At 42.0% G+C, this 24,619-nt stretch overlaps 2 protein-coding genes across 3 annotated transcripts in view; one reads left to right on the top strand and one right to left on the bottom strand.

Annotated features, from left to right (window-relative positions):
• Positions 1-331: 331 nt before the first annotated feature.
• On the bottom strand, positions 332-4,473 carry tmem183a (transmembrane protein 183A). 2 transcript variants are annotated; one of them, XM_079186500.1, is made up of 8 exons: positions 4,286-4,473; positions 3,843-3,932; positions 3,568-3,726; positions 3,313-3,472; positions 2,754-2,934; positions 2,282-2,362; positions 1,997-2,149; positions 332-1,571 (listed from the first exon to the last, which is right to left on the bottom strand). In XM_079186500.1, the coding sequence occupies exons 1-8, from the start codon at positions 4,347-4,349 to the stop codon at positions 1,386-1,388; spliced, it is 1,074 nt and encodes a 357-aa protein (XP_079042626.1). In that variant the 5' UTR covers positions 4,350-4,473; the 3' UTR covers positions 332-1,385. The 2 variants fall into 2 exon arrangements, with proteins under 2 accessions (XP_079042626.1, XP_079042625.1); XM_079186499.1 differs by having other exon boundaries at positions 1,997-2,152.
• Positions 4,474-8,360: 3,887 nt separating this feature from the next.
• ppfia4 (PTPRF interacting protein alpha 4) overlaps positions 8,361-24,619 on the top strand; it is a gene marked incomplete at both ends in the record, with an annotated part of 49,636 nt that continues 33,377 nt past the window's right edge. The window contains one exon of the mRNA XM_079186482.1: positions 8,361-8,615. Within this exon, the coding sequence (XP_079042608.1) occupies positions 8,361-8,615 (255 nt within the window). The remainder of the gene's footprint in view (positions 8,616-24,619) is intronic.

Here is a 24,619-nt window from a genome sequence, read left to right on the forward strand (position 1 = left end):
GTCAGTTTTATAATGTGGTTCATTTGACAATTCACAGCAGGCATGTGTGTATCTAAGTGATTATAAAGACCACCTGACTGCTGTATTTCAGGATGTCTGACTGAATACGGCACGTTCACTTGTATAAGTGCCCAAACAGCAGGAGAACTTATATATATATATATATATATATATATATATATATATATATATATATATATATATATATATATATATATAGATAGAGAGATAAGGAGGACCATAGCACAGCGGTAATACCCAGTATGACAACATGAGGGAAGCAAAATCAAAAAGACATGTTGTAAAGACTGGAGGCATTTTGAATGGGCAGTTTCAGATTTTAATTCAGTGCAATACATCAATTAACTCATCAGATGAAACTAGACTAATCACTTAAACAATCTGATAACCACAACATTCAGCTGTCTTTAACTTTTATTCTTGAAAATGTAAATTGTTTGTGGTTAATTGATTGTTTTTTCAGTCACAATATATCTATATGTGCTAATCAATCCAGGTTAAATAACTTTGAATGTGTCTGACAGACGGATAAATCAATGGTAGCTCTTTCCCAATCATAATCAAGCATGTGATTGGTATGATTCAACTCACAGTCAACACTCACTAAAGACCACTTTTAGCACTTTGAGCCATTCAAAGTTGTGAATGAGATTTCACAGCAGGCAGCGGGGCTCGTGGCTCACACAGTCAGCAAGGAGATAATCAAGATGGTTTTAGCCAAGAAAGACTACAAAGACAAGAAACGCCATCCAAATCAATAGATGAGTGGAAGACGTCTGAGGTAAATCATCTCTTTGGCCCTTTCAGTAAAGAGCGGCGTCATTAATATCCACATAATACGAAGTGCTGCTGCCTTAAACTAAACACACAACTTAAAAAACAGGATTTTAAAACAGTACAACTCTGTTGATGCAACATTGTAAAATTCTAAACCAATGCAAAAATCAAGATACTTCTGTGTAACTTTTCAAGTGAGCTTAAAAACAAACCAAAGGACGGTACAAATGTTCCATCTATGACTTTTAAAAGTGTTCCACATGTAGGTTCAGCATGCAACATGTCTAATGTAAAATAATGGCAGATCTGTGAATCGTTTTATGCAACTGGTAGCTCTTAATATACACATTGAGCAATTTATCAATATATATCATCTATCACTGATCTAATCACAGTGTTTTCTATATTGTGAAACATTATACACTTTTGCCATCATCTGACAATGATCGAAATGTGAAATGTTGAATCAACCGAGAATGAACATAATCCAGGGTTTTGCAGAGTCATCCAATATTGTATTTCTGATGAGTGGGAAGAGATAAAGAGCAGAGTTCTTGGTGCGACGTTCTTCCGACAGGGCCGGATTCCTATATGTAGGGTGAGGAGGGGTACTGTGGGTGCCACCAGTCCATGAGCTTCACACTGTGTACTGGGTCCAACACCACCTGGGTCCCGCCCTGATCCCCCCTCTTCTTCCACCGCTGCAGCGGCGTGTCCTGGAACACCAGACGGACGCGGTGGTGCCGCATGTCTGTGCTAACGTTGATTGTGAACTATAAGGCAGACGGAGACAAACCAGTTCAAATTAGGAGACGAGTTAAGGATCGTAGTGCACCATTTTATAATTAACTAGAATTACAGCCACGGGGTTGAAGGCCTCCGCCAACCAGACATGTTACAGTTTACATCAGTATCACTTCATCATTTTGTCCTTTAAGACATTTGTGTGAAATTGTCATAATACGCATATATATGCAATAACAATAAAATGTTTAGCATATAATCACAAACACGTTGCTAGTGGGTGGGGAAAATCTGGTCGCTCGTTTCATTCATTCAGCTTTTATGTGACGGTGATAAACACCTACAAACTCTTATAGACTGTAACTCATACAAAAATAATGTCCTTCTACCAACACAGCTCTCTCTACCATATAAAGTAGCACCTAGTATCCACCAAAACTCAAGCGTTACTAACCAGGGACAGTGTCATGCCCATGACCACGGGGGTGAAGATGAAGTTGAGGGTGGTGACCTGAAGCATGTAGCAGTCAGAGTCTGGGTTGGTGTGGACATCTTCGTATTGTCTGGGCAAGCACAAGGACTTGGCACAACCATTCTTACTGTGTCCCTGCTGGGATGGAAATGACCACAATAACACGCAAAAGTAAATATGACAGCAAAGCCCGGTTATTACCAGCGATGTAAAAGGTTATCATATTAGGAAAGAAGTGTAGTTGGTTTTAAACAAACCATGCTTTACCTGCTTTAGCAACTTGAAGTTGAACTCCCACAATGCCTCAGGCCGAGTACCGGACACCTTTCTGACCCAGAACAGTAAACACTGCAACAGGAAATATTGAGCACATAAAAACCAACAGTTCCATAATGAAAGGCTAGTTTAAGTTTGGACATGCATATGTGTGTTTCTTCCTGGAGTAAAATATAAAAATGAGATAAAGCACAAGACAAAATGAGACGTGTGGGGCCTCTATCATGGCTCCCTTTGAGCTACCTGGCAGGCTGGTTGTGGATAGCCTCGATATCACATCAGCAGGCTTGGTTAGCTCTAAGGTTTCCTATTTAGTCATTGCAGCATATGCATAAAAGGGCCGGATCTCTTAAGCCTTTAAGCTAATAGCTTGCAATACTAACACATCATAAACAAAATAAGGATAAAACTTAAGCTCCACATCCGTAAAGTTAGGTGGCTGAATACACATCAAAGTATTTACCTTGGAGTTGAGCACGGTTGTGGGCGTGGATTCTGGCAGGGCAGGAATTTTTGAGACACGCAGGCTGAATGGCTCATACAAATGGAAAAGGGAGCGAATCACGCGGGCACGTAAAGAGCACATCCGGTCAATGCAGTCAGGCTGGAGACGGAACGGCAGGTCAGCATCAGTCTTGTAGTGCCTTGTGAGAGATGGAAGGTGGGAGAAGACATGTTAGTTATACAAAGTGTCCGTTTATTGGATATGGTGCTCATTTTATGAATAAATCAGGAACTTTACATGTAAGGTAGTTTTCATTCTGACAAATGTATTATTATATTACATTGATCAATGAGTAAAGTAAAAGCATGGAAGAAAGACAGGTTTTAATCTGAGCAGTACTTTCACTTCTACTGGCTTTGAGGAGAAAACCAGCAAATTAGTCTTTTAAGGAATACTTCAAACAACCAAAATCCCATCAAAATTAGGAGTAGAAACACATTTTTCTGGTTAACTTCACAAGCTCTTCTTATCTGTTCACCATTGACTGCACGTAGTTGATCAATAAAAACCACCTCACCTTCTGTAGAGCCTGGTCCAAAACGCAGCGGTGCACGTGACCGTCCAGGCATTCCTACAGATTAGAGCAAATCTGCACACGTCGTCGGGCCGGATATAGGAGGCGAGCATTAACCAAATATCCACTGGGTACTCCCCCCCATCACCGCTGTCAATGCTTTCTGTGAAAACATGCAAACATCACAGTTAACTGGTCAGTCCTCAATGTTATGCCTCATTCCTCCATGTGCATTACAGATTTGTACACAAATAATACCCTTTCTCCTCTTGTTTTTCTTCTTGTGGGCCACTTTAGCATCATTTTCTCCATCCTCTTCCGGTTCTAGGTCATCGCTGCTGTCCAGAGCGTCGGCTGTGACGCTCAGTGAAGACGAGAGGACCTCCTGAGAGGCCTCCAGGCCACAGAGTAATTTCACTGAAACACAGATATGTTATGTTAGACATTTGAATCATCTGGCCAAATGACACTGTAAAGTCAAATCATTAATATGCCGAATTGTCAGGCTGTGACGCTACATCATTAAATGTTACCTTCTTTCTCAACTGCATTTGCAACAGCCTTTTTCAACCTCCCCGACTTCACAATGGCTGGGTCGGCATCAGCATAATCAGCAACGGTCACTGGGGAAAAAAACAGATATCTTTTCTAATATTTACACCGTCTAGAAGTTATACGTCTTTCAAATAGCAGAAGCAGCTATGACCACTACTGACAGGAGGCCAATTGTTGACGTTAACTTACGTAACCTGTGAATTAGGTTAGCGCTGACGTTAGATGTAGCTACCGTTTAGCTCTTGCTAATCCCAGAAAACAATCACTAAAAGGCCACCGTAATAAGTACTCACTCAGCTATACTGTAGTATACGTAGTAGTCAAATAATTAAATATTGAGTGCTAACAGTTAGCGGGCGCTATTCATGAATGTATGGGCTAGGCAGCGTTAGCTAACCGGCTATTGTAAAAGTAACGTTACCTGATTCCGAACAAACGTCCCCAGCTCTAAATTTCAGCCGTTTTCGGTTCCCTTTCTTGGGCATGTCGACACGAATGATCTGCGAACACTTAACGGGCCTGTGGGTCCTGCCATGTCGCTATGGCAAACTGAAGTAGAGAGAAAGAAAGAAAAATGAGAAAGAAATTGAAAAATGTTCCGCCAGGATCTTCAGCCATCATGGAATGACGTGACGATGCAAGTAACGCGAGAGTATCGTTGTCGTTTTCACCCTCTGCTGCTTTACTGCCCCCTGCTGGTCATTGCGAGCACTTCAATGATTGATCGTGACCAAAAGTGTTCCTTTGTTTTTATAGCCAATTACGTACAAATTGAGTCAGTCAAGTATTTGGCTGATGTTTTTTTATTTTTTTGGAGGAACAGTAACACGATCTGAAGCAGCTGGGCTTCTTTTCAGCATGCTTTATGAATATTTAAGCTAAAGAAAAAATAAGATAAACCTTTGTTCATCATCAGTGGGGAAAATAGATGTTCCTTTTATTTCTCGATTTCAGTTTTAATAACATCTGTATGTCTATATCTTTATATATTAGTGCATTTGATATTGTCTCAAATACTAAGACAAACACACACACAAGCACTACTTGCTCAGGGTATTCCTGGCTTCACTAAGGAACCATGAGATTGTTCCTGTGTCAATCGTTTCATCTGCCCATCCACATATTACTCAACAGCAGTATCAGAAAGTGAATGAAAGTACAGATACGTTATGACGTTATGTCTCTCATAATGTTTCTAATGCACACCATCAAAGCACACCAGACATCACTGAGCCAGGTAGACGGAAGACATTGGCAGAAATCACTTATTGTTATCAGACCCTAGAGTCACAATGCTAAAAAGATCCACAGTGCTGTGTTCAGTGACCTATGTAAATATGTTGTGAAAGTGCTGCAGGCCACAGCATCCCAAAATGGCTGTTGACAACATTGTTGTCAAAGCATTTAAAACTCAACTGCAGAAAGCCACATCTCCTGGAGTAAAATCTATGAAACACAGCAAAATTAGTTAAAATGATGTCGACCAAAAAAATCCCAGACAACAGCCATGACAGTAACTGACTTGTGGTCTCCACCTTTAGAGATGTATCAGATGACTTTTCAGGAGAAATCAGGTTCTTCTCATTTGTAGCCAGAGCTTTCATCAAGCCCTTTACTATCTGCATCTCAGGTGCGTACCAGTTGTTTCCCCTTATAAACAGCTTTTGTAACAACAACAATATCTATTCTCATTGTTACTCATCCAATCTACAACTACACCAAGTAGGTCAGCCATTAAAATCACATCTCACTTGCTAACAGCCCTTCAGCAATTTTGGGCTAAAGCTGTAATAAACTCCATGCAAAAAACCCTCTTATCTCTACACATAAGTATGAAGTATATTACTATGGATAAAGATAAGACTGCAATGATCCTGTGGTGAAATTCACGAGCTTTAGGAAGTATAGCAAAAAATAAAAGTCCAAACTTTGCCAGCTTCAACATTGAAATAATGTAATTTATCAGTAATTACAATTCAATAATATATTTAGAGTATATTAATGACGTTTAGCCTAATCTTTAAAGCTTCTATCTAAACTTCAAAGGTGAAATATAATTGAGTCTTTTAAACTCAAGTTGTGATCTTCTTGCACTGAGTATACATGACTAATCCTTATTTACTCATAATAAAAAGGTAATATAAATTGATAGAAAAAGTCATTTTAAATGACATCATCTATATTGGCACATATGAGAAAATGAATACATAATTGAAGAAACTAATGATGTGTAATATTTTATGGGTTTAGACCTCTTTCATAATCAGTTGGTGAAACACTTCTTCCAACAAGCTCTTGTTTAATTTAATTTGTCTTCGGTAGGCAAATTATTTCTTTTATCTTTCCATGACAAATTAACTTTACGTATTATTTTTAAATTGATTGAATTTTTACCCTAATAATGACATCCACTTCATACTTTACAGCAGCCAAACCCCTGCAGAATTTTGTCAGAGCAGTATTTAAATACAAACCTGATCATTGTGTGGTCATGTGGAATTGTGGACTGTTTGTAATGTTTGAATCAATGTTCTTAATTCTTTTTAAATCTCCTTTTCTTTTGCCTTATGTTTTGATGGTTTTAATGGTTTTATGTGAAGCACTTTGAATTGTTGTTGAAATGTGCTATACAAATAAACTTGCCTTGCCCTTTTTACCATTTAAAGTGCAACACAATTATTCAAATATGCTGAATCAACAAATAATCTTAAAGGAAGATACAGCTCAGTATATGTATTTTTATATACATTATCAGACAGTTCACTCATTGGATTAAAAAAAGAGCAACATGTACATGCAGCCCTACCTGCCCCTATCTCCTTGTGTGACTCCCCCGTCAACGCTGTGAAATCCTTCCGCTTCCTGGGCTCCACCATAACCCAGGACCTCAAGTGGGACCTTAATATCAGCTCCATCACCAAGAAGGCTCATCAGAGGATACGTCCTAAGGCAGCTAAAGAAGTTCAACCTGCCAGAGACAATGATGGTGCACTTCTTCACAGTCATCATTGAGTCCATCCTCTGCTCCTCCATCAGCGTCTGCTACGCTGCAACCACAGCCAAGGACAAGGGCATACTGCAGCGCATCATTCGCTCTGCTGAGAGAGTGTTTGGCTGCAATCTGTCGTCCCTCCAGGACTTGTTTGCTTCCTGAAGCAGGCAAGAAAGATTGTAGCTGCCCCTCTCACCCTGAACATAGGAACATAGACTGAACATAAACTTCCCTTTGGCAGGAGGCTGCGGTCCATCAGGACCAAGACCTCACGCCACAAGTACACTTTCTTTTCATCTGCAGTTGGGTTCATCAACAAAGCCCGGGACCCCCACTGACTCTGACTCTTACATCCTCAGGACAATTTCCTACTGTTACACACCCTTGCACATGCTTTCTAACAACAATTTAGTGAGACTCATTGTTAGTCCCTCAGAGCAAGGCACAGCCAAAACAGTGCAAGGAGACGCCTGTTAATATGTATAATATTAAACTTCGTTTTAGATCCTGCAGGGTGCGCTGCTCACTCTTAGTGCACAGCCTGCCTCTGTGGCTTGGTTAAACTGATGCTGCGAGAACGCGCATCGTGTCTCAGGAGCTGTCGTGTCGTGAACGCGCCTAGTGGTGCTGATGTGAAAAGTTAATTACATTTTACCAGTTAAGGGTCAAGTCTGTGAAAACTGCAGAAGCATGATACCAGTACAGAGTTTAGAAATGATGCTGTGACATTAGTGACCGTACTGCAGTCCTCCGTTTTGCACGCGCAAGTGGTGCCAAACGCTTAGCCCTATAGGTTAAACGCTGGGAGTTGGTCCCTTATTTCCAGAGCTGTAGCTTAGTGGTGACAACTGCAGATTCCCCTGTGTCTGTGTGTGTGTGTGGCTGAGTAAATGTGTGTGTGTGGGTGGGAGGAGTGAGCGTCGGTTCGGTGGCGGTGTGTGGAGAGATGGAAGCGGAGAAGGCGGATGCAGATAAGACTCGCTCTCACTGTCCCCAAGTCTAAGGACGCAGATTAAACGCTTCCTCTCGGATATTTTTCCTTTTTTTTTTTTTTTTACATTTTTCTGCCAATATGCTATGATCTCCGTCGTGCTCGCGGGCACCACCCAGCCAAACGTACCCGTCTATCTCTGAGCTGTCAATCAAATCACGCCGGGATTTCTACATGTGAGTGCATGGCGCGCCGGGCAGGGCGGATCTGCTCACGGGGTGAAAAAACGCCGCTTAATATGGATGAAAGGTCAACCATCATCTCATCGTTTCAATCACTCTGATTAGGTAAGGCGATGTAAGGATGCACGTTTGATGCACGAGGAATGTAATGCAAAGAGAGTAAGACGCGCATCTACGATTGCATTGGTGGTCCGTTGCTACGGGGCGTTAAAAGGCCCTCTTCTCAGTTACTGTAAGTCTGTTTATCAGGTTTATAACCCACATATATCCCATTTTTTATCCCGACAGCGACACTGTCGTATAGCGTTGCCCAGACCACAGAGCGGGGAAGATGATGTGCGAAGTGATGCCGACCATTAACGAGGGAGACTCGGCTGGTCCTCCCAGAGGCACCAGCGTCCCGAACGGCTCGGACCAGGAGGCCAACTTCGAGCAGCTGATGGTCAACATGCTGGACGAGAGGGACAAGCTCCTGGAGTCCCTCAGGGAGACCCAGGAGACCCTCATTCAGTCTCAGACTAAGCTGCAGGGGGCGCTGCACGAGAGGGACGTGCTCCAGCGGCAGATCAACGCCGCGCTGCCTCAGGTGAGGAGGGTCGGGCTGTGGTGTGGGGTGAGACGGATTACATTTTGCACAACACAGCAACAACCGCAAGGTACAAAGGTGGTGTTGAATGGACACATGTCTACACTGTGGACCGGTCAGTGGTGATCTTGAAACCTCCAACTAGGCAAAGCTCCACTGTTGAGTGCTAATGTCAAACATTTGATTGGAATATGCACCAAATGGCCTTAAAATGGCATCAAGGTGGACCCTGCTTTACCTAATCTGTGTCAAAATCTAACATTAAGACCTTCCTTATTTCGGTATTGTGCTTAACTGTTGCCTATACCAGCCAGGTAATGTTAGAGCATACAAAATACATAGATTGCTCAGAAAGTGGGAGGCTAATAGGGGCTAAGCATCTTGTTTTGCCTCGAGGCTAATTAGCAGGTTAATGTGGCCATGGTGGTACTGATGAAATGAAACTATTCCTTGAAGAAAGTGCCGTTGGGTTGAAACGTGCTTGGAACAAATCTAAAGTCCCACCGCTATAGAGCTAGACCTGAGAAAGTTGAATACATCTATTCTCGAGGTATACACACTCCTGTTAAGAAATCCCCATAAGAATAGCTATGAGGATGATGGCACATGCCACTTCAGAAGCTTTTAAGTGGCAGTGTGCCAAAAAGGAGGATCTAAATGTCTAGTGAGAGAGGTAATGTAGTAGGTTGAAAGATGGATCGGAGGTGGATGGAGGGTTTTTACTCACACAAGGAAGAATGCTGGCTCAGACTGTGGAGGTCTAAGCCAGTTGTTCAGCGCCTTGCTGGTCAGAGAAGAGGGCAGGGCCCACCTATCATTATCTGGATTGAAACAGCCTCACCTCTGTATGCGGTGAGCTGCCTGTCAGTAGTAATGTGAGTGAAAGGAGCTGATGGTAAACTGGGATATCTTTGGCGTTTGTCGCCCATGTGTGTGTGCGTGTAAGTGTGTGTATTTGAGAAAAAGAGAGCTGAATAAGGACTGGTGCAATCACTGAGCATGACGACAATGAAGCCTCAGCACATAAAGCTGCGTTACCCTCTGACCCTCTGGTCTAAATGCGTGGCATGATGTCACAGTACGGTGTGTGGGTATGTGTGTGTCTGTGTGTGTGTGTGTGTGTGTGAGAGAGAGAGAGAACGAGGCAGAGAACCATGCTGACGATGACAGCCTCACTGCAGCCTCTTGTGAAAGAAACATGGCCGCTTGCTAGTGTACATGGCCCTGAGCTGCTTGCCTCCACACATGCATACATGTCTATTTGTGTGTGTGTGTGTGTGTGTGTGTGTGAATGTGTGTGTGTCAGAGAGAGAAAGAGAGAGGGCGATAAAGGAGAGAGTGGGAAGAGGCTGTCATGCTTGTTTTCTAATCCTGCTTGGTTCAGCGTAATGTTTTATTCTAGCAATAATACAAGTATTAGTTATACAGTCATAGACCTCAGGGACATTATGCAGACATTATGACTGGCGCGTACATGCATAAACTGTTTCCTGCTCTCTCTCTCTGTCTCTCTCTCTATCTCACACGCTCTCTCTCTCTCTCTCTCTCTCAAAACATTACACACACTCGTGCACCATACACAGCAGTGGTCATTTCCACAGCAGACACAGCAGAGAGATGATGCAACGGACAGTGGGTGAAGCAATCCAGAGAAATTAGAAATTCTCATTTGCAATTGATTTCCACTCTAGTTTTTGTCTGCTCAACTGAAGACATATGAGGATAGTCTGGCCTTGATGCATCATTGGAAATTGCAGCGTGCATCTTCTCATGATGAGAGGGGAAGTGTGGAAAAGAATGACATACTGTATCTGGTATCTCAAGTATTGGTGTGATGAATGCATTCGAGCCATGTTGTAGCAGTTGGCGATGCTGCTGACCCCACCATCCTATGTGTCAGTGGTAATTAGGCTGATTCGCGGCTGCGCTCAACACACAGTAGTTGGTGTGTTTTTGCCCTTGACTACAATGCAACATCACAGCTATCCGTTTGCTCTCGCCGCCTTTGTTGTGTAGCCCTCCAGTCAGTCTGTCGACATGTGTGTTGACGACTATGTGAGATGTATTTCTCTCTCTGTGTTCGTTCAGTTCTCTCTGCTCCCAAGGTGTAGACTGATGTATGAGTGTTGGCACAGCAAGGCAGCCTTTTTTGCCCAAATCCAACCACTCTTCTCCTTCCGTTTGCCTACAAACATTTGTCATCTTCACCTACAAGGTGTGTGTGCGTTTGTGTGTGTGTGTGTATTTCTGTTTTTGTTGTCTTCTGTAGGTCTCCTGAATCCATGGGACTGGTCCGACCCAGAACCGTCAGATCTATGTCTTTCCTCCACATATATAACCACACACACACACACACACACACACACACACACTCACACAGACACAAACAAACAAACATACAAACAAACTGTGTTAGTGATTCAAAATGCAATGCTCTTCAATGTCGTCATTGTTAAAAATACATAAACCCACATCACCTTGGCATCGGCGCTCAATTCTTTCCTCAGCAGCATCATAAAAATGGGACGACTTTGCCATTTTACCACAGACACACACGCTCGCACACACACACACACACACACACACACACACACACACACACACACACCGAGAGACTAGGATGGATATGTTCATTAGCTACAGAGAATAGAGTTTCAGATTAACATGTCAGCCCATTACAGTGCAAAATGCTTCTAATTCAGCCCTCAGAGATGGCTTTGCTCAAAGACAAATTAGGTTTTAAACACACACTGAGACTCAGGCACGCATGCTTGCATGCACACACACGCTTACGCCGTATACGCACACACACATAGTGCCTGTTCCTCTTCTGTGTGAGAAAAACTGTTCCGACACTGTCAAGTAGAATGTGTTGTAAGGCGAGTGTGTGTGTGTGTGTGTGTGTGTGTGTGTGTGTGTGTGTGTGTGTGTGTGTGTGTGTGTGTGTGTAAAGCAGAGAGAGAGCAGACAGTGGGTGAACACTGTGTGTCCAACAACATTGGCATTGCTGGGTCATATATTCCTTTATTACTACTATTTTCAATTATTAAGTGTAATATTATAACATGGAAATGCAGATTTAAAAAATGATGTCAATGATGTAAATAATAGTTCAACATTTTGGGAAATGTGCTTATTTGGGTTTTTGCTGTGCATTAGATGAGAAGATTGATACCATCTAGTCTGTGTCATGAGCCCGGAGGTTATTAGCTACTTTAGCATGAGGAATGGAAGCAGATGGGAAACATCTAGCATGGCTCTATGTGTGTTTGGTTTAATCCATACAGAAAGAGAAATGTAAATATGACGATTTGTAGTTTTAGGGGAGGTCATATAGCTATTGATCACTATTTTTATTATTATAATTATTATAACTATTTTTGATGAATAACAGCTTAGTTTCCACTGGTTGCTTAGAGCACAGAATTTCCCTTAAAAGCACAAATTTAAAAATGTTCACGTCTTTTGGGGTACAGATTAAACAAACGAGATACAACGGGTTAATGACTTAAGAGTTGTGGGTTTTTTAACTGTGGCTAGAGCCAGGTTAGCTGTTTCCCTCTGCTTCCAGTCTTGATGCTAAGCTAGGTAAGTCATTACCTCCATATTTCACATTCAGACATAAGATTGGTTTTGATTAATATTATCCAACTCTTGGCAAAAAAAAGATAAAATGTAAAACTATTCCTTAAAGGAAACCCCGCCAATTTAGTTTTAAAACTTTTCCTTGTGACTCTGAAGTGAGCTTTCCAAAGTCTGAGAAATGATTTATGTGAGATGACACCATAGCCTCATGGTGGGATGTGAGTTTCATGTTGGGTTTGATGGGAGTGTGTGTTATGTTTGGACACCTGTTCCAGTCAGAGACAACACTGGCTATTTTTGCCATTATACAAGCACACAGAGAGAAAGACACACACACACACACACACACACACACACACACACACACACACACACACACACACACACATACCTCACCTCCTTTCCAAAACAACAACTGCTTGTTGTTCTGAATTCTAACCCCTTAGTCCACACTGAAACACATTTAAACATACACACACACACACACACACAACCTTTTGCATGCTGTGTTGTTTACTTGACCTCACATACTGATCTGTCCTTTCACTCTTGTACAGACACATGAACACAAATTAACACACATAGATTGTGCACATGGGTCTATTCATTAAGCCTCTATGAATAAGTACATGTAAGGTATTCAGGGCTGCACGATAAAGAATAAAGAAAAGAATGACATGGCAATATATTTTTCTACGACATATGGCAATATGAAGAAAAGATACAGGAATTTTCACCAGATGACTTGAATAGCTTTATTCGGGAATAATTAATCTTTCTAAAATGATTGGGTTGATTTTTGAGTACATCTGCATCGAAAATTAAAATAGCTTAAAAAAACCTGGAAAATGACTTTTACTCTGAAGACCTTTCTTGATGTGAACCATCCTGTCTTTAACTTTATAGCTATACAATTGTTTTCAACTAGAATAATACACTGGTTGACTCACCATGACACCGTTGTCTTCATATATTAACCTCTCATCAATCCAGACTAAAGTCAATGATCTAACAAGTCACGGTATTAATAACGCATATCACTTACTCTAAAATGAGGTGGCTCGTCTGTGAATTAAGAAGTGTTGCCTTGAGAGGATCCACGAGTTATTACAGATGCAACGGAGCATTGGCTTGTCACTAAAATGAGAATACCTGGTCCACCTTAAAATCTTTAATTGAGCCTATAGGCCGAAGTTGTCGCTAACTTCGGAGCTAACCCACTTCACTTTAATCAGCAGGTGGCAAGCAAGACAGGGGAGTTTGGGTCTTGAGGAGTTGTGGTATTTATTCACTGTCATATAGCCTAAACTGTACACACACTGCACTGCTACATTCACAGCTATAACGTTACTGCTTACTGGACACTGTTGCAAACACACTCGCTCTCTCTCTCTCTACCGCACACTCACTGATGTTGCACACACTACCCGGCGGGCCACCAGGGTTGGAAACCCTGCCGTGCAAGTTTTCCTTTTGTATAACGCAGCAAAAATAGTTGTAGTACGTGCATGCACACATCGCAATGTCGATGCTGAAATGATACATCATGCTAAACATATGCCTCTGTGTTTACATGTGTGAGCCTCTCTCTCTTTCCATCTTTCTTTTTGTCTCAGGTCTAGATGTGACACTAGTCATCCTTGTTGGTGTTTTCTCTTCATTCCTCCCTAAATTGTTGTCTATTTCTTATTTCTTACCTCTCTCTCTTTCTCGCTCTTTCTCTTTCTTTCACACTCTCTGTTTATCTAACTCATCAATAACCCAGTAGTCCATTATCTGGTCCCTCAGACAGTTCTTGTCCCCTCCTACTCCTGCAGCTGACCTTAGCCCACAGCACAACGCAGTCTAGAGTGGGAGGGAAGGTTACACAAATTGCTCACTGTTTAAATATCTCGAAAGCGCCCCGTGTCTGTGTGACACCATAACAGTCGGGCATCGGTTATCTCGTCATTTGGTCTAAATGCAGATTTGGTTGAGCATATAATATGATGTGGTGTGATATATTGTGAGGAATTGTTGCAATTCTGTCGAAGAAGAAACTGAAACGAGGTAATGATGAATAAAAAGTTGGCAGCCTAAGTCAACAATCACCAATGTTTACAAAAGTAAATGAAACTTTCAGAAATGAAGATATTATGAAGATATCAGCAGATGTCAGCAGATGTGCACCCTCAGGTTAAATCAGTGTAATGAAAGTCAAAGAAAGGACCTTATCATGGACCTTAATCAACCCCAGTTTTGCAATTAATTAATATATGGGCTTATGGTTAGCTCGGCCAATAGAGAGCAGGGTATTTCACCCTACTTGAACCAGGGCCAACAGAAGTGAGCCTTGCAAGCTTGGTACTCAGCCATCACAGTAACTGTACTAGAGGTGTGTTGCGCTTACAGGTACAGTGTGAGAGGGGGTGCACGTCAAAGCTAATATACCACACTTCAGAGGAAGGAGGAAGAGCTCCAAGGTCCCCCTGCACTGTGTAGGTGGCCTGAGCTTATGATAACACACACACATTCGGCATGGCACAGACACTCTTATAATATAAAATACACAATAACACACACACACACACACACACACTGCCTGTGTTTTCTTAAATGTCAGCATGCGTCTACATGTCGTGTCGAGTATGTGCGTGTGTGTTTGTGTGTGTGAGCGAGCATGCCCACGGCTAGTGTTGTTTCTGCATGGATGGCTGAGCCAGCTTTGTGCACCATGATAGGAGAATATTGAGGAGGGTGGGCAAAGTCAGTGGAAAAATTACCACATCTCATTGGTCTGCTGCTGAAGTCCACATCTTGTGCTACATGTTATGTAAGCACCAAATACTGGAATTTGGGTTGATGTTGAGGAAAGTGGAGCATGAAGTGAGCAGCTGAATGTCACCAAGAAACCCTGTAAGAAAAGAGAGGCATTCTGTGAGAGAGTCAGAGAGAGAGAGAGAGAGAGAGAGAGAGAGAGAGAGAGAAAATGAAACTGAAAGAAAGATACCCCATCCATGTTCTTACCCCTTAACCGCACCAAACCATTGCTTATCCTCAACCATCTCCAATATTTATATTATAAGGATGTTTTGGGGCAAGGGGAGAGAGAGAGAGAGGGAGAGAGAAAGAGAGGGAGAGAGAGAGAGAGAGAGAGAGAGAGAGAGAGAGGGAAGAAGACATTCAACAAGGGTCACGCTGTTGGAGTTCAGGGTTGGCGTCTTAACCCCACGGCCTCCAACCATTATCCACTAAACTAATCCATTTTATGGTTAATATCTAAACAGGAAAATCCCAGTATTTTATTTCACTATTTAAAGTGAAAGATTATCTTCATCACTTCAGTGTGTAGGTAATGTAGCACGTCTGAAATGTTTGTAATCATCCCTCATATGACAGGAAAACTATGTGGGCGTACAACTACGGACATCATGAGCTGTGATGGATGTTTACAATGGACAGTTTGAATTTTTGCCCTTCGCCTTTGTTTTCTCTCTCAGATTAGCTAAACTAGGGATTGGCAATTTTGCCACATTCCCAGATGTCGGCACTTTACTTTATTATGCTCTAATCTCTTGTTTAACCTTCAGTTTTGATGGACGAGTCAGACACCTTCTGCCCATAACGATGGGCAGACCCAAAATTTTGCGAGAGAGAGGAAGAAGTGAGAAGTGAATCTAATTAACAAGGTGTCTACTACCTCCCAGCAGCAGACTGACATCACACCTCTCTCTCTGTCTCTTTCTTATCCTCTCTTCCCCTCCTGCTGCATCACGACAGCTTTACATCATCTGTCAGTCTCTTTTCATCCACTCCTCAGCAGTTCACTTCTCCTCTTCCTGAGTGTGTTGTCCAGTCTCTGACATGGTCAGACCGGCTCCTGGCAAGAGCTTATGCACAGCTTTCGGGCCCCTGAGCACTAATAGATTATTAGTGTGCAAAGCTAGCTCCCCCACGCTGCCCTGCCACACCATGGCTTCTGCGCTTCGTCTCTCAGTGGCATCCATCCTTCGCTCCCTCCATCCCTCTGCCAGTACCATCTGGCTCTCAGCACCAGGCACATTTAGCTCAGCCGGGCGCCAATTTGTCCCCCTGGCTACCCTGGAGAAGGAAGAGTGAGGGAAGCAGGAGTGGGAAAGAGAGATAGATGTGGAGAGTAAGATTTAGCAAAGAGAAACACAATGAGAGTAAGTCAGGAAAAGAATCAAGCATACCTGACGGTCCCCAGTAGTGAGGGACATGCTCTGGTAATGGATAGAATGAACAGTCACTGTATGTGTGTGTGTGTGTGTGTGCGTGTGAGAGAGTTCCCTCTCCCTGGTAATAATAGCAGAGTGATTGGAGTTGCAGGACCACCAGAGGGGATGGCGAGAGTAATGAAGGAGGGAGGCAGGAAAGGACAGAATGAGAAAGAGGAGGAGGAGGAGCAGCAAGGGGATGTGAGATGAAGTTTTCAAGCCAGCAGTTAAGCCCCCAGCGGCCCTGCCATGTCTAACAACTAACCTATTGGAACTCTGTCAGTTCTCTTTCCCTCCTGCAACTCCCTAAGAATGGAAGATAAGGCGTCGGTGGGCGGTAGGGGGTGTGGATATTCGACTGCAGTCTTGTTGTGGAAGTGTGGAAGTCAGACTGTGTCTGTTTCAGAAAAGCGTGGCACGGTCTCAATGCCCAAGGTTATGAACTTCAAGGGCATACACTCTGAAATTGTACTCACCCCCACATGTGCAAAGACACACAGCAGGAAGGGCGACATCTTCTAGACCCCAGTTTTTCCCAGCAAGAGACTTAAGCAGCTGCAGCACAGGCGGCAGGCATCAGAAGCTAAGTCCCCGGCTGGACCCTTAAAGGGATTTAAAGAACTTCAAAATGCTTCATCTGCTCCATGAAATACAGCTTGTCAGAATCTCACAACATAGCACATACCCCCCACTGCTGACTGTCAATAACAGACACACACACACACACATTTGAGAGAGTGTGGCGGTGCAAGTGAAATGCAGGATTTGGGAGAAGGACACAGTGGTAGGACAAATATTGCTGTATATAGCTAATGGCTCCTGTGAAGCATGTATTTCTCTATGGGCATATGCACGTTATGTGAATAAGCTGCGGAACAATTTATACTTTTATGCTCTTTGTTTAATCATTTGTGTTGAATTGGTTCCAGGATGTGGATCATAAATAAGCATCTGTGAGCGACATTTACCCATATAAATTACCTTTGATATTACTGATGTTTTTCTACTCGAGTAGCCTTTATGAACAAACCTGTGGGTGATATGGAAATAGGAGTAGAGTGTTCAGCAATATGTTTTATTACTAATTAATCTCAGAGTACAACGAATTATATTTAAAAAAAATAAAGCCTGAGCTAAAATTGATTTGTAAAGAAGAAATCGTTTTGTTCATAAATTGGCTCATTATTTAATTTCCATTTGTTATAAAATAATTGTACTCACCAGCTAAGTAGACACAGGTACCAGTGTCACTATTCATAGAATCGTGAGAAGATTAATTTCACCAAATAATTTGCATTAACTGATTTTATGGTCAATTGTTAACACATTGACAAGTCATCACAGTTGATGTGTCTGAAGTGTTTAGCAGACAGTTGCTTATTTACAAACCTAGCAGATTTGAAGCAACATTAGCAATACAAAGGATAGTTTGGGTGTTTGGAAGTGTCTTGTATCTTGTATCTTATCTTGCCTTTAGATGGCCCTTTCTAAAGGAGAACTGAACTGAAAGTGAAAGAAAGCTAGGAGACTCCATTGACAAAAACAGAAAAGCTCAGTTTCAAATATTCTAAATATAGCTTACACTTAAACTGATATTGATTTAGGTGGGTCCTTCTTTTAGGTGCTAAAATACATTTTGCTGCTGACTCGTCCACAGCAGTACATTACTTTGCTCCTGTGTCGGTCGGTACCTGTCTGTTTCTGTGTCGACGGCCATCTACTATATAGCTATTATACTGACTATGGATAAGTACCTCATACAACCCACTTCAAAACACCGGAACTATCCCTTTCATTTGCTAAAATGCTATGTAGAGCTGAGGGGAACTGCAGTCTCATGATAATTATCTGTGGCACTGGCGCTATTAGACACAGTTTATATTACACATAGTCATTTGATCCATTGTTAATATAAAAATATTGATCAGTGCATCAATAGCGCATTATCTAAACCACTTATTTAGAGGTGAAAACAGGAGTCAACATACCCAAAGTGCTGGGAACCAGGAAGTAACTCTGCAATGCAATGAAGTGTGGGTAATACTTCTTGTTCACTTATGTTTTCATTTTGGTCTAGTTGTGCGGTTTAAACTTGATTGTCAATTCTTGTCTTCTTCTTCTTCTTCTGTCGAATCACCGTTGCTTTCAATGCAGGGAGTGCACATTTGCGTAGAATGTTCATGTAAGTGATAGATTTCATGGCAGACACCTTACAAAAGGGACCCAGACTGTAAAACATAGAATATGATCATTGCCTCGTATAATTCTCAATTAGTTACTCCTGGTAAACAGACGCTAGAGGTATTGATTTCTTGCATAAGAAAATGGTTCAAGTGATGAATTGCCCACAAAGAGTCAGCACTTACTGGTACTGTGTGTGTGTGTGTCTGTGTGTGTGTGTGTGTGTGTGTGTGTGTGTGTTTGTGTCGAATTGGGCTGATATGTCCCACACACACAGCCACACGTGCACATGTGCAGGACCGCATACAGAACACTCTCGGCTGAGAGCGCTATCATGTCTGGCCAGACACCAAAATCCGCGGTATTCTGAGGATAGGCTTTGATAAATACATGAAGACATGCGCCAACCTTACACTTCTAGAGCCTATCTGAGGCAGACTTCGCTAAGTACATACTGGAGAAACTAATAAGATATTTTCAGCGCACGTACATCCACAGAAAGCTCTCAGATCGTCTTGTCTCTGTATTAAATCACGATTCGTTTATTCAGCACCACCTACAACAGTTCTCAGCGGCAGTCTGTTATTCATTTACTTCCAGCTCCATTCACAGACGTGTGGGTTTGTGCAGACACCAACTCCATCCAGCTCCGTCCCTGCGTCTTTGAGTGTGTGCTGAAGTTGTTCTGCAGCTTTTTGTTCATCATCTTTTGATTAATTAGTTTTTGTGTCTCCTTGTGAAACTGTTGTTTGAAATGACTTCATGAATACACTGTAGTTAACTCAGTCAAGACCCAATATCCATATTGAGATTACAGAGACACTGATGTGTTCCCTCTCTTCAAAGTCTTGCTGTCCTCCCTTTCGTCTCTCCCTCAGTCTCAATGACTCTCAAGCTCTTGCGCTCCCTCGCTCTATGTCTTATCAGTGCTGATGGCTTTAAGCCCGTGTGCTGAGAGGTCTATTAGTTAGCTATCGTTCTGTCAGATAATGCTTCATATCTCTCGGCTAGTTCACTGTACTTACAGCTTTGCTCTTACTGCATGAGGTGGGAGCACAGCCGCCGGGATATGAGACGAGGGCACAAACATCCACAGTCTTAAATTATATACAGTATATATATTTATATACGTATAGTTTGCAGCTTGTGATTGATTTCAGTCTCTTGTTGTGAGCTTGATGAGTACGAGCTCAAAATGTTGTTTAGGTTCATTATCTTGGAAGTGGAAGTGTATGTGTGTGTATGTCCTGTAGCAATTGCATGTGTGCATTGAATTAATCTAAATCAGCTCATTAAACCAGGAGGTCTTCACATCTTCATAAAGCCTGAGACCATTTTACTATGTTTACATGAGGCTATGCTTATATGTGCATGTATGTGTATGTGTGTGTGTGTGTGTTTGTGTCTGTGTCTTATTATATGCACTGTTTCACTGGTACTAAGGAAACATTTGTTGTGTGATTGCATTGTTAAGTCCATGTAGTTCATCTCATTACAATGGTAATAGCCTGAACCGCTCCCACATATTGTAATTGTATGAATAACTGATATGCACAAAGTCACTGTCATCTCTGTGGCCAGCTCAGTCTGTCGATGATGAAGGTCAGTAAGCATTGTGGTGCCCCATTAGAATAATGGGGCCTGTGACTAGCCTGCCCCAGTGCAAGAAGAACATCATTCACACTTAGCTGCTTTTTTCTCTCTCTCTCTCCCTCTCTCTCTCTCTCTCTCTCTCTCTCTCTCTCTCTGTCGCCGTATGCCCCGCACCGTCTCTTCTTGCCCTCAATTCCACACTCTAATAGCCCTTTCATTTACTCATACTGACTCTCACCCATCCCACTCTCGTGCACACACACACAATTAGACTTTAAGCACACAAGCTCCGTGTCAGTGACATCAGATGCCCCTTGGATGTTTTTGAACCCCTCGAATTTGGTTTGAATCTCAAGCAGTGCACTCGTTTTAGATACTACAACAGTAACAAACAATATAAATGCACTGAGAAACGCTTGACTGTATAATTGGAAAGGCCTGCAGTATGCGATTGGAAATGACCTAGATCTGGATAATTGAACACCTGTAGTCAGTTTGACTTAAGCCTGATGGTAGCTCTGTTTGTCATTACATACAGCACATTAGGTCAGTCAGGACTCCTTTCTAGTTTACTTTAATTTTGTAATGTGCAACACAGTGCTTTTTTGGCAGTTCTTGTAAGACAAACAGTGCCAGCAATGGCATGGCCACCCTTACATGTAGAGAACATTTTTATCCGCTCACAAGCTTCATCATTTCAGTACAGTTTGTGGTAGTGGTATATTCAGTGTTTCTCTACTACTGGAACAATTATTTTTAGAAAGCCAGATCCTAATGGGGCTTTAAGGTGGTGCTTTATTAAATGCAGGTGCACAGGAAAGTGCAAACACTTACATAAGTGTATGCATGTAAAAGATTGTTGTGCTATTATCAATTATGTGACAAATATACACAGTGTGTTGTTTGCTTCAGATGTCTGTGTCTGATAATATTGATCCTGACCAGTTGTGAGGTGAAGGAGTCTAAAAGTTATCTTTTAATAATATGCTGAATTCTCTCTCTTTTTTCTGTTGGTTTGTTTTGGTCGCGTGGCTCTAAATACTACCAAACCCAAGTAGCCAGTACGACGTTGTGGAAATTGGTGGAGAAAATTCCAGTATACTGGAGCAATACAAAATTGACCCTGAATCTAAAAGTAATAGTCGTACCTTTGACTTTGACTGTACGCTCAAATAACTCTGTTAACTACAAAAATCATCCCACAACATTTACCAGTTCTTTTATTCCTTTTCCTTTCTTAAATTTGACTAAATTTAACAAAAAAGGAAGATTGTGGTTGTTGATGAAACTCGTTTGGTGCTATCTATTTTCAACAATGTAAATCAGTGGATGTCGGTGTGATATTCCATGTTGTCTACAGGCCAACTCCTCAGCGTGTTGCAGAGGTAAATATAACAGCAGTCTCACGGTGCCAAACAGCACTGCGTGCATAACCTTGGCAAAATAATGAAATACTTGCCATTTACTCTTGCTTTCCAGATGTGACAGCTGTGAGCTAACACCTTTTAAAATATCATAGGGGAAACATAAGAATTGAATTTAGTTTGAATGGCAGACGTTGTTTGTGGTAACGAGTGGAGGAGTTGCACTCGTCCCCTCTACTCAAGTTCAGTGAAGGCTGCTTGAAGCCGCTGTGGAAAGCTGTTTTGATTTTGACACCATTAAGCAAGTGTCTTCTTGCAAATGAGAGGAATGAGGCAAGACAATTGTGAATGAATGATGGACTGAGACAGAGAGGAAGTGCCGATAGTTGAGTTACATAAAGGTCATAAGAAGCTCCGCAGCTTGCATCAGACAGGGCCATCTCTCCCCCCTCCCCCGCCTCTTCACTTCCGCTGCCATCCTCCGATATTTCTCTCCATCCTCTGCCTCTCCAGTTTCAGTTACATCTTTTTGTCATTGCGATCTGTTCATTTTGTGCCGTCTCCTATCTGATCCTGAGTTTCCTCTCTCCACATTTTGTTCTCTCAGCCAGTACTGGCATGTCAGCATCTTGTGTCAGCAATGTCTTCTCTTCTCCTCTTCTTCTTCCTCTCTTCTCATTTCTCCTTTACTCTGTTGTTCTTCTCTTCGCCTCTTTTCTTTTCTCTTCTCTCTGCTTACTTGAGTCGCGTAATGGGGGGGGGTGCCACACAAGACTTTTGTTTAATATTTCCTTCCTGTCCTCTCTCTTTCAAAAACATATAGTCATCCGTAGTCCGTTACCGTTTTGTAACTCTATACTGTTTCCATGGTTGCAAAAATATGGTAACAGACCTCCCTGCTTATAAACAAGTCAACATATTGAAGAGCGAGGGTAAGTGATAATAAGAGAATGCAGAAAGCAAGATACACAGTAACAGTGATAATGGAGCCCTTGATGATGTTGCAATATGGATATCATTATGTGATCAAGCATATATTTAATGGAGGCACTGTGCAGTTTTGATCCATCAGTGAGGTTTAATATTTCTGTGGTTTTAAAGGTGCATAATACGAGATTGGGAGCATTTTGATCGCCTCTCAATGGCTCTCAACATGAAAACACCTGAGCCGGTGGCTCGTAGGTAAGTGTGCTAACAGAGCTAACAGTGTTTACCTGGTGGGGAACCGGAGGGTGGGCGCTACGGTTTCACGGCGACGCTGTCGGTCTGGACGGCGTTATCAGCTGTAACCGCCGTATGATGAGCAGTGCAGAGTGGCGACCGTGAGCTAGCCAATGGGGCACGCTCACATGCACTAATATTCACTAAAGGCAGGCGCAGCTGGCCCGGCTATGTCAACAAAGCAAGGAGAAGGTCGGACTACAGGTCGGACTTCATTCTCTGCTCAGGTAGACATTTCTCCACTGTATCTTTAAATAGACAATAGTTGTTCGCTGCTACATTAATGGTCTGAATGTCGTATTTTGCTCCTTTAACAAGCCACCCATCTTCACAGACAGTCACAGATTAACAGTTAAATGGCACAACTGTACTTGCTTTTGACTGGCAAACATCCATAAACAGCTGCATAAATCCCTCCAGTCTGAGTTTAGAGCATTTGAACTGACACCCTGAGGAATTCTCACATGTTCTGCAAGCGAGATTATATTTTTATTTTTAAATTATGAAAATAAGATATTATCTAACCATTATAAAAGTTATTTTTCGAGAACTGTACAAGCTGACGTCATTGCTCCCAATGACAAATACTGGGCATTTATTATAACTGCAAGATCATCTAAATTCGTCGTCAGGTTATATTTATTCCTGTCATTTGCAAAATCACTTCTCCTTCCCTCCCCGTTACAAATGACATTCCATATCTGCGGTGCATCGTCATCACACACATACACACACACACACACATACACACACACACACACACACGTTCACACACAAACCTGAAGACTACACACAACAGTCTGGTGGGAATACACTCCAGTTGGCGCTTAATGCTGACCTAACAGAATATATGTCCATCCCTCCAGTGTTCCCCCTCATCCTGAGGGCACGCCGCCAATGAGTCCCACATACATCTACACACAACGTATACTGTATATTCATCGATATCCTGCATCCCTCTGTCTGTCCTTTTACCTACTCAACATCTCTGCTTGTCCGTGTGTTGCCCAGTCAGACTCCATATACATTATGCTTTGTGTGTGTTTGTTCAGGTGCTGTTCTAGGATTTTTTTATCGGGTACACCAGGTGTAGCAAAGGGATCTCTGGAGGTGGCCAACATGTGATGTAAAATTTGCAATAATATTCTACTATTAATTGGCTGAAACATAAATGTATAGGCTACATGAATACATATAACTGTTTACATTTTGAAGAACCTTTAAAGTCTAACAGTCACGAATGAGAAATAAGTGGGACCTTTTTTCTGAGCTCATTTACAAAAGTGAAGTAGTCAGCTGCTAGAAGCAAACCACCAAACAAAAATGCATTATGTAAACCATGGGTTCTAGTTTTAACTCGAAATGAACACTAACATAACACCAATTTGCAGGCTTGTTTTAATCTGAGGAGATTAGCATGACTAGATAGATACCATCATTATAGCATCATTACAGAGTTAGTGTGGATGGGATTTTTGGACAAAGCAATGGATCATGGATCTATAACACACCATTCAAAGAGCAGATGAGCCTTTGACCAAAACTACTTTGTAATATTAATCTACTACTAACAATATTAATATTAATAATAGTCAGATAACTGCATGAAAGCTATACCTCTGCAATAAAGAAATAATTGTATGAGAGATTATTAACTATAATCACAAAATGTTTCATTCTAAACAAAACTAGGACTGATCAATAAATCACTAATCACATGTGATCAGTCATGTTTTTGTTTGACCCATCCATCCACCACCACCTCCTCCCTACGCGGACAGAGGGAATGGACGGCTAGAGCAGTTGCTCTATAAGCATCTAATATTACTGCGGATGGGTTTAC

Source organism: Pholis gunnellus, assembly GCF_910591455.1.
Source record: "Pholis gunnellus genome assembly, chromosome: 3".
Lineage (NCBI taxonomy): Eukaryota > Metazoa > Chordata > Actinopteri > Perciformes > Pholidae > Pholis > Pholis gunnellus.

Excerpts from the sequence above, each read along its gene's own strand:
- tmem183a (XM_079186499.1), bottom strand. The coding sequence starts at position 4,349 with ATGCCCAAGAAAGGGAACCGAAAACGGCTGAAATTTAGAGCTGGGGAC. Across the intron at positions 3,727-3,842 it reads AAATGCAGTTGAGAAAGAAG|TGAAATTACTCTGTGGCCTG; the intron begins GTAACATTTAAT and ends TCTGTGTTTCAG. Across the intron at positions 2,153-2,281 it reads ACTTCAAGTTGCTAAAGCAG|CAGGGACACAGTAAGAATGG; the intron begins GTAAAGCATGGT and ends TTTCCATCCCAG.